The sequence below is a fragment of the Euphorbia lathyris genome, chromosome 1 (assembly GCF_963576675.1).
Source record: "Euphorbia lathyris chromosome 1, ddEupLath1.1, whole genome shotgun sequence".
Classification (NCBI taxonomy): Eukaryota; Viridiplantae; Streptophyta; class Magnoliopsida; order Malpighiales; family Euphorbiaceae; genus Euphorbia; species Euphorbia lathyris.
The window spans coordinates 3,702,682-3,713,576 of record NC_088910.1 but is presented as its reverse complement, the minus strand read 5'-3'; the positions used below and the strand labels follow the sequence as shown (position 1 = coordinate 3,713,576).

The window sequence follows — 10,895 nt, the reverse complement described above, 5'->3', positions numbered from 1 at the left end:
TAATGAAAAATGACAGTTTAAAAAATAAGAGTGTAAAAGCAAATAGTTTTTTTATTAAAGATTGGTTACCGAGGAATGGTAAGCGGCGAACATCTCAACTATGCTGCCACCCCCACCACAGACCCAAAAAAACCTCGAACCAAATTTATTAAAAGAGTAAATAAATATCATAATACAAAAAAAATACAGAACAAAACGAAGCGAAAGAATTAGGAAAAGCGATAAACGCAACGTCCTACACGATCATGAAAAAAGACCGATCCATAAAAATCTGGGACAACATCCCACCAAGTCGATGTTGTTGCCGTCCGCCCATAATTTGCTAGCGAGTCCGCAACATGATTTCCTTCATGGAAAATATAAGACACCATAAAAGCCACAGAATCGATCTGATTTAAACAATTGAACCATTTTTGTCTAAGCAACCAAGGAACCGAACAAGATTTAGATTTGAACATCTGCACAACATACATTGAGTCGCTTTCAAGCTAAATTTTCCGCCAACCTGTGCTGATAGCCATGTCAATGGCGTAAACAGCAACAGATAGTTCAGCAAGATAAGCAAAGAAATTGTCAATCGGAAAGGCAAACGCACCAAGGCACAGGCTAGTATGCGAGCGATAAATACCTCCGCAACCTGCAGGACCAGGAGCACCCGTGACAGACGCATCGGTATTGATCTTAATCCAATCCCTCAGAGGTGGTTGCCAAAAAATCAGAGTAATGTGTGGAGCCTTAGTAAGACATTTTTCAATCCCGAGCTCACCTAAGATTTGGAGTTCAACTAGCTAATTCCAAACGGAGCCCCGTCCAGTATGAGCAGATTCACAAACAGCTCCCCAAATCCGTCTCAGCATGACAGAAGTATCAACCCTCTCATCCTAAAAAATGGACATATTACAAGCAAGCCATAGAGCCCAAATCATATTAACAATTATTGCCACCCACAAATCAACGATTTGAGTACTGAAACGTTGAATAACAGCATGATCAACCAGATTCCCAACAGTCGAGGCCGTGATAATTCATCTTCCAAACAATGAGCTAACACCATGCCAAATAAATTTGGAAAACCGACAGGACACAAAAAGGCGGTCCAACATTTCAGTATCTAACAAGCACAAACTGCAACGAGAAACAACTTGACACCCACGCAACAGAAGTTGATCATGTGTTGGCAAATACCCAATATAAGCCCGCTATCCAATAAACGAGTGTACAGGAGAAACACTCTGACACCTTAAAAAAACGACTCCAAGGCTGTTGAGTAGTAGGAGATCTAAGCCAAGCGTACATGAGCTTAACAGTTAGAACCACACTCGTAGCAGGCTTCCAAACACATATATCAACATCGTCCCTACCTCGCCTAATATTCCACAATCTATTCTCCACATCCGCAGGTAACACGGGCAGATTATGCCAATTATTACCATCCAAATAATCCTACAGCAAATCAAAACAATGACGATATTGACTAGCAGATAAGCCAACCTGTGCAGCCAGCGAAGGACACATCCAAGCCCCCATTTTGAAAATTAAGTTCAGAGTGCTGACGAATCCACCAAAAACAGTGATGCTCAACTAGAATAAATGGATTTTATCAAGTCCCAAATAGAAGAATTCATGATATAATATCGTGATTGTCCCACTTTATTGAGAAAACGAGTTCTAAGTAAGTTAAAGAAGAGAGACTTTTCCTGAAGAAGACCTCAAACCATCTTTCCATTCAGAGCCTTATTTAGAATAGACAGATTCTTGATTCCAAGACCTCCATCCTTGAAGTTTTAACAACAAATTTTCCAACGGACAATGACAAGCTTTTTGCAATTAATGGATACAGACCAAATAAAATTCCCATATGTCTAGTCATACGTGTAAGCAGCGCAGAGGGCCACTTATAAATGATAAAGGAGTGAATGAAGCTACCAGTGATTATAGAATTTACCAGAGCCACTCTTCCAGCCATAGACAAACAATGCCCTTTCCATTTAGCAAAGTGAGCAAGCACCATGTCCATCAAACAAGTCAGATGTTGTGTCTTTGGTAAACAAAAAAAAAGGGACTCCAAGATAGCGAAATGGAACAGACCCTTGACGAATACCAATAATATCAGCAAGACGATTGCCACATCCAGAAGAAACAAAGGAGCCCAGAAATAGTTCAGATTTGTTCCAACTAACACACTGACCCGAGATAGATTCATACAGCTCAAATACACCCTTAATAATAGCTAGATTACCCGAATATGCCATGCAGAAGAGAAGAATGTCATCAGCATAAAATAAATGAGTCGGAAACACCTTTGCAGAAGTATATTGCATTGGAGCAAGTCGTTTAGTGTCCACGAGGTGAAGCAACCAACGGCTAAGAAAGTCCTCGGCAATACTCAACAATATAGGAGACAACAGATCTCCTTGTCGAACCCCTCTTGAACATCTGAAATATCCACTAATGGCTCCATTGTTCAAAATTGAAATCTGAGATGTAGATAAAACATTCAGAATCCAATCCCTGAATTGAATAGAGAAACCAAAAGCGTCCATCACGGCAAATAAAAAATTCAAATTTAAAGTGTCAAAAGCTTTCCTGATGTCAACCTTCAAGGCTAAGTTCCATCCAAAACACTTTTTACGAAGCATATTAGTGCCTTCAGAAGCAAGCGAAATGCACTGGTGAATACTTCGTCCAGGAATAAATCCAAATTGATTCTGAGAAACAATGCGAGATACAATATAAGCGAGTCTATCAGCCAAAATTTTTGTAATTATTTATAAACTAAAGTTGCTCATTGCAATAGGCCTATACTGATCAAGAGATATCACACCCTCCACCTTCGGGATAAGGACCATAATACTGGAGCACATGCCAGGATGTATCATACCACTCATAAAGAAGCTTTTGACAACATCAAACACATCAGCACCAACAATATCCCAGAAAGACTGAAAAAAAGACCCCAGAAAACCTATCAAGTCCACGAGAACTACTGCTATCCATTGCAAAGACTGCCATACGAACTTAATTCATATCCGGGCAACGAGTAAGCAAATCATTATCCAAGTCAGAGACAAGATCGTGGAACAACCTCATAAACTAGATCATAATTCTGCGGCAAGACCTCATCATTATTAAAAAGACTTGAATAAAATTCAGCAATATGTGTCCCAATTTGATTCGGATTAAGGACCAGCTCATCCTCTATTTGAAGCACCAAAATCCCAGAGGCAGCAGCTCGAATAGATTCCATCCGATGGAAGAAACTGGTATTTCGATCTCCCTCCTTAAGCCATCTAACTCTTCTCTTATCACGCAAAAAATCCTCATTTCTATGCAATATATTATCCAAGTGTGCATGAGCATTCATCTCCTCATGATGTGGTTCAGGAGTAAACCCATTCTCAGAGGTTCGCCTGCACACGGGCCAGATCCGTCTCAGCATCAGTGAGACACATATCAATGTTACCAAAAATTACTTTATTCTAATGAAGGAGCACCGACCGAAGTCACCTGAGTTTATCGCATAAAGCTTGCATAGGAGGTAAGCTAGGATGCATTCCATTACAAAAATCAACAATCACCTCCCTAATCCCCGGAGGCAGAATCCACATAGACTGAAATCTGAATCTAGAGATAGGGTGATTCCCCATGGAGCAGCTAAACATCAAAGGGCAATGGTCAGTGTGATGCCGCGGTAAAGCCAAACTGCAAACTGATTCCTAGAAGTCCGAGAATAAAGCAGATAATAAAACTCTATCTAGACGACATTCAACCCGCGCAGAGCCACATCTGTCATTAGACCAAGTAAATAAGGCCCCATGAGTAGGACCATGAACAAAAGAACCATAATCAATAAAATCACGAAACTCCCTACAAGGACGCAAAGTAGGAGCCCTTCCCGATTTCTCGTGAGATCCAAGGATAGAATTAAAATCTCCAAGAAGCACCCAATGCCCATTCAACCCATTTTGATGAGTCAAAATATCATCAAAAATAGTGACACGTCTATTTGCCCAAACGCTCTCGTAAACAAAGCAGACAAAAGTATTTAAATTAGACAAACTCATAATAACAAACTGTTCATGTCTGAAACAAATATTTGTAATCATGGAAGAATTAATCTTTGTAAAAGCCCATAGAGTTGGAAGCTCCTTATTGTTCATAGAAATTAAAGACAAACCAAACCTTCTCCAGAAGGCCTCATTAACAGAACTGAACTCCACCATAGGCTCAACTAAACAAAGAGAATCTGGTTTATAAAGAGAACAGAAATGATGCAAGTGACCCTGAGTATCCCTATTAAGAATACCCTTACAATTCCAGTAAAGAAAGATCATTTAAAACAGACCGGAGGCTTACTGGCTCGTTTGTTTCGAGGTGGCAAATTCTCCGTTGTTGTCATAATTTTTTCCCTCCACCTTACTTTCTTAGTGCTAACTGTGTTCCAGCTATTGTCATCCTCCTCCGCCATATCAGCCGAGGATTTAGTACGACATGATGATTCAGATGCTGAATTAGCTCGCTCATATCTAATGAGAATATTGTCCATTCCAAGTGAATCCGACCTATCAGTTTCATCAGAACTGTATTCATCCTCCTTCCTAAGCTATGGGCTGCCAGGTAGAACAACCTCCGCCATGCAACCAGCATCAGCAGGAGGCTTAAGATCAGAAACAATCTGTGAAGTGGCATGCTAAACAGGCACCTCGGTACAAATGCTGAAGTGGCATGTGAAACCATTGTACGTTTTCTTTCAATAACCGGAGCCTCTAGAACCTTTTCCAATGGTTTTTTATTTTTCTTGCAGTCATAAGCCATGTGGCCAATGTTTGAACAAACTTTACAGAAGCTTGGTAATCTCTCATACACCACATCTATCCAAATTTGTTTTCCTTCTCTCTGAATATCCATTTTAACAAGAAGCTCATTCATCAAATCCACATCAATTAACATTCTAGCATAATGACCAAACTCACCTTCAAGAGTGGTATTATCAAATTGTATAAGCCCTCCAATACCCTTTGAAATATCTGAAAGAATTTGAGGATCCCAATACTCCCACAGAACAGAATATAATCTAACCCAAACCTGAGCATTTTTAAACTTCTCAACATAGGGGTCAAAGTCCGGAACCCAGGGTTGCAAACGAAAAGTATTTGTCTTAGTATTGATAATGCCTTGCGCTAGAAATTGATTCTTGATCTCTTGGGATCCCAAAACCACATGAAAAAAGTCTCTCCCAATAGATATCAGTCGCCAAGAATCCTTCAAACCCCAAACCTTTGTTAAAGTTTCCTTAAGAGAAAGAACCTTCCATGGGGCATCTCCTTTGTTTAAGATTAACCTGCCAATCAGAGATGAGGAGCAAAGGACTGCACGCCTATCATAGGAAGATTGAGAAATTCGAACGGATCGGAGACCGCCAATATGAGAAATCACAGCAGGCGAGCAAGGAGTCGGATCAAGATTCTCAGCAAGGACCTTCGCAAATGACCTGCACTGCATCTCCAAATTAAACTTTCTCAAATGATCTTGTGAAATCGAAGCAATCTGTGGTTGCGAGATACGCGATTGCGAATTATGAAAAGGGGGCTTTGGATTAAAGAGAACCCCTATATCGAGGAAGTTATCTAGATAATCCATGGTGGATCGTAAAAGCAAATAGTTTATCAAAAGAAATAGTCTGAGATTTGAATATAGAATTTTTGTTCATTTTCGATTAAAATAATCATATCCTTGAATTAATTTATTCGACGATATAAATTTTCGTTTCAGCTTTTCTTTGCTCGAGAACAAACAAAGCTTAAATTTGGGGATGTTGTTATCGTGGTAATTTATACCATTTTTCGTAATTAATTACTATTTATTTTGTACCATTTTAATAAGTTCTAATGATATTTTTGTATACTTTCATCATTTTATGTATCTAAGTCATTTTCTTGTGTCTTCCGGATTTTTCACAAGGTTTCATCACAAATAATTGAAGTCGGGGCTTAAGACGAGGATTCGGAAGTAAAACGAAGCCATAAATCAAGTTTATTCAATTTAATCCATGCACCTCATCGACGTGTATAAGCACCTGGTCGAGGTGGATGATGTAGGTGGAAAGTCTCTTATTCATATTGATGACAGATTTGACATATTTTCGTATTATAATATTAACTCGCTCATACGAACTGTGATTGAGGCGATTCAAAATGTTGTGAAAATTGTATACTTTAAGGACTGAATTGATGGTTTTGAAAGGTTACGGATTCAATTGACTTCTATGTAAAGGTTAGGATGCAAATTGAGCATTATACCTTTTAAGAAATTACTCTCTTTCTCTTTGTGGATTCTGGTGCATTCCCTTTCTCCTTTCTGTCATCTCTGTACAACTCATCACTCTCTCAATATGGTAACCATTACTCTCTTTCTTTTATTAATAAATTGACTTCTCATTTTCTATACTTTGCTACTGAATTCTTCTTCTTGTCTCATTTTCACTCTCTCTCCCCATTTGCACTGAAATTCTTCTCCTTATCTCATTTTCTAGGTAAAACTACTACTGAATTCTTCTCTTCTATTTGTTTTTTTAATTTTTATATTTGCATTGGATTTTCATTTTCTATTCTTTTCAAAATGCTACTGAATTCTTCCCATTTGCACTGAATTCTTCTCCTTATCTCATTCTCTAGGTAAAACTCCTGTTGTTATATACTTGTCTATTGGTTTTTCTTTTGATTTTAGGTACATTTCGAAGCTATGGCTTGATGTATCGGCATCTTACAGATTAGATGATGGATTGATTGTTTGTTTTTGCTTCAATTTCCCTGTCAAATTTCTAGGTTTTCAGAATTTGGCTTTTCATGAAGGTCTGATTTGTTGAATTGTATCTGAAGAGAACGTGAAAGACAAATATTATACTTTTTTGAGTTGTTAGTTGAAGATAAGATGAATCTGATGTTGTTGAATGTCTTCAATCCTATTCGCGGGCTAAACTATATGCCTTATAATTTTATATAAACTAAAAAGCTTTGTTGTTTGTTTTTCTTGATTTCGTTGAGTAGTACATTAGTGCAAAGTAAAACTATGGTACATCCTGATAACGAAAATAAGTCTAGTTGAACTATGTAATTTGAAGTTATGTGTGCTAGGAAAAGGAGAATTGTTTTTCGGAGTTCTAATTATGCCTTTCAGTAGAAATTTACTTTCGAATCTTTATTTTTGTTTTTTCTTAGTAAACAAAAAATCTGCAGAATAAAAATGAAGTGTCTGTGTGGTTGGGTTTTTTTTATTTTCTTACTTCTCCGGTATACTTTGTTAGCAGATTTTAGTGTTTGATTGTTCTCCTTGTTGTCCCTTTCCACACGTCTCTCCCTCATTTGTGGTTTAGGGTTACTGTTTTATAGCTCTGAAGAGGATAACATTAGGCCCAATCATATATCTTATATTAATCTTTGATACACCCCCACGCGCAAATGCCTCCGCCATGTGTTTTTAATTCCACAAATTAATGAGGTTGCCGGGGCTCGAATCCTCGACCATTTGGTCCTAGAGGCTCTGATACCATGTCATGGAACCGTTTTAGCTAAAAGATCAAGCTGATAGTTAAGGCCCAATCATATATCTTATATTAATCTCTGACACTAACACCCTTTTCCTGTCCTTCCAGTTTAGCTAATATTCTGCATTCTGTTTCGATCAGAAACTATTAATGCATTCTATTATGAACTTTCAGATGTAATGTGGTCTTAAAGATGTTATGTGATGATGACACTTATCTAATCTTCAGTATCATCGGACAAATGTAGGTTTTCGTTGGAGCTCCGTTGTCATCATTTAGTTGTCTCCCAACATGATTGATAAGCGGAAAGGCAGTTGTCAAGGGAGCAGCCATAAAAGGAAACAGCGTTCAAAGAAACAAACCAAATCAAAGCCTAACTCATCTAATTCTGGTGCAACAAATGAGGATAACTCATCTAATATTTCTCCTCGAAAAGTAGGACCAGATGGGGTAAGATTTCTCTTTCTTCCTAAAATCTTGGTTCTTTATATTTCTTGATATGTTAGTCTATGTTATAGTATTTCATAATATATACTTCTCAGGGCCGTCCCTGGGCATGGGCAGGAGGGGCGCCTGCCCAAGGCCGAGGGGTTGGAGGGGCCCAAAAATAATATTTTTTTAAAAGATTAATAATACAAAAATTAAATCTTAGAAGATACAACGGTTACAGAAATAATCTTACAGCATACATCTAGGAACAATGGATGGAGGGGCTCAAAAATAAAATTTTATAAAAAAAAATACAGACATTAAAGTCTCAAAGATGCAATTACAATATAATTCATAGGCCTAAACAGTTACAATACACAAATTTATTATTATATTTTCTTATAATAATTTTTCGCATGTTGATGCAAATGATTAGAAATGAAAGTGTTTCAAATTCTTTGGCCAAAATTATTGATGCCAGCATTTGAATTACTTGAGTTTTTCAAAGCAGCAGATTGTTATCTAAATATTTCAAATGCATTTTAAATCCTCTTAACTATGTCAGTGACCGTTGTATCTGCTGAAAGAAATTTTTTCAGAGTTAAAATTATTGAAAAATATTTGAGATCATCAACGTCTCAAGAAAGATTTAAATGGTTATGCAATTTTATATATTTAGAGATTATATTAGAGAACATTGATATAGACACTATTTTTGGTGATTCTGCATCTAGAAATGCTAGTAGATAATGTTTTGTATGAGCAATTAGGTTTTTAATACAAAATAAAATATTTTTATTAGATTCTTGTTAAGTGTAATAAAAAAGTGTGAGCGATAAATAATTTTTGTTTTACATAATTGATTTTTTACTTTATTTTTTACTTGTACTTACTTATTAGGGCCCTCGTTTGGTACTTCGCCCATAGACCTCCAAAATCTCAGGATCGGCCTTGATACTTCTTAAACTATCAAATAAGCTGTTATCTAGATTACTTATTAATCATTCTTTTAAGTTTCCCATAAAGCTTAAAATTCTACACGAGTGCAATAATCATATATGATTTCCTCATTTAAGTGCCCTAAAATTAATTCTATAAGTTAAGTCATTCACTAGTCCTTCTTTGGTATGAAGAGAATAAGAAGAAATGCTACAAACTAGCCGTCTTAGCACAACACATCTATATGGAAAGAGTAGTTTTATGTTATAATCTACTAAAGGATTTCCCATTACATTATTGGTTTTCTCGAACTTGAATTTTCAGCTTACTAAGACATTCTGGTGATTTGTTTTCTATGTTTTTGCTATGTTTCACAGCATTACTATGAGTGTGTAGTATGTGATGTCGGTGGAGAATTGCTTTGTTGCGAAACATGCCCCCGCACTTATCATCTTCATTGTCATAGTCCACCCCTTGACGTATGTGAATTTTATGTTCTATCTAATATATCCAATTTTCTATTATTTACATGAAAATTCTGATATTGGTCATGTATTTTTTTTCTTGGAAGTTGGTTCCTCCTGGTACTTGGCAATGCCAAATTTGTTCTCAAGTTGTCAATGTTTCAACTCGTTCAACGAGTTTTTGGATAGAGCAAGAGCTTAATTCTCTATGGGTTGGTGTTCGCAAATTCGGCCAGGGGAATTGGCAAGAAATGCTGAAAGACTCCTCTTTGTATTTCTCGAAGTTTAAAACTGAAGAAGATTTGGCAAAGAGATGGAAGGTGGAGAGACTCAAAACTGTCAACTCATCAGAAGATAACTCTATGCCATCTGCTGACGATCAGCCCCCAGTAACCCAACACCTTCTTCTAGGTGGGTATATCGACATTCACAAGCTGAATTTAAAGTTCGGTAGCAATGGATGCTAGTCATGAATATAGAGTGTTGTTTTTTCAGTAATTTAGGTTCATCTGTCCATGCTAACATTAGATCATGCCTGTCCCGTTTTCGTTTGTGTTTTCGTTTCCATTCCGCATTTAGAATAATCAGATTTGGTATTTGGAATAATAAGTAATGAACTCTGTATGCTATCAATTCTGGTGTTGTTCCAAAATTGAGTTGTGATGTTATCTATTCTGGTGTTTCCGTTTCTACTGTTTCTGGTCACAAGCCAGAGAAATTTTTGCAGAGGTAATTTTCAATTAATGTCCCTAATTTATAGCACTTTGAAAACAGATTTTTAGGGTACTCCTTGAGTAATACTTCCGACCTATTAATTCAGGACACATATATTTTTTCTTTCCACCAATCATGTCCATGTAGTGGTATTTAAAACGTTGTTATTTGTCAGAAGTATTACTCCTGGAGTATGGTAAAATTTCTCGATATCAGCTCCAATTTTCTGTTGCAATTATACTTCATTAGAGCTTGAAAGCTGATACTACTAATTGTTTAAGGAGGCTTGCAGGTTATTAGAACTGAAACTAAACCCATCCCCGTTTAATTATGGTTTCAACCATTGTACTTTTATCCCAAAACCAACAAACATATTCCCCAGAGACTACATGTTAATTGAAGTCTCGCCACACAGAATGTAATTTTCCATCTAGAGATATTTTGATGATATGTCATCCACGTGTCTCTAACAAATGCTTTGGCTGGTTAAGTACAGAAAGGACTATAGACACTGGTGGAACCATTGACCTAATTTGGATTTTAGGGTTTTTTAATCAAAATATATATTTAATTTAATAAAAAAATAATAGAGGAAAGATATATATATAAAATCATCTCTATCTAAATCTAGACTATAATAAATTGCAACAAAAGGAAAGTTATATATAAAAAACCATCTTTATCTAAATCTAGACTATAATTGATGCAGCGGAATAAACAGACTTTCGTTCTAAACGAATGTTGCGCACGAACAAAGCTTAAAACCGTCAACTATCGTTGAATCGCGCACGACTAACGAAAATTGG

General features: G+C 36.7%; 1 protein-coding gene across 1 annotated transcript; it reads left to right on the top strand.

Annotated features, from left to right (window-relative positions):
- The first annotated feature begins 7,834 nt into the window (after positions 1-7,834).
- LOC136216570 (protein CHROMATIN REMODELING 4-like) lies at positions 7,835-9,903 on the top strand. The gene is made up of 3 exons (XM_066003115.1): positions 7,835-7,993; positions 9,289-9,390; positions 9,483-9,903. Exons 1-3 carry the CDS (start codon positions 7,835-7,837, stop codon positions 9,840-9,842), a joined length of 621 nt encoding a protein of 206 aa, XP_065859187.1. The 3' UTR covers positions 9,843-9,903.
- Positions 9,904-10,895: the final 992 nt, after the last annotated feature.

Excerpts from the sequence above, each read along its gene's own strand:
- LOC136216570 (XM_066003115.1), top strand. The coding sequence starts at position 7,835 with ATGATTGATAAGCGGAAAGGCAGTTGTCAAGGGAGCAGCCATAAAAGG. Across the intron at positions 7,994-9,288 it reads GAAAAGTAGGACCAGATGGG|CATTACTATGAGTGTGTAGT; the intron begins GTAAGATTTCTC and ends TATGTTTCACAG. Across the intron at positions 9,391-9,482 it reads GTCATAGTCCACCCCTTGAC|TTGGTTCCTCCTGGTACTTG; the intron begins GTATGTGAATTT and ends TTTTCTTGGAAG.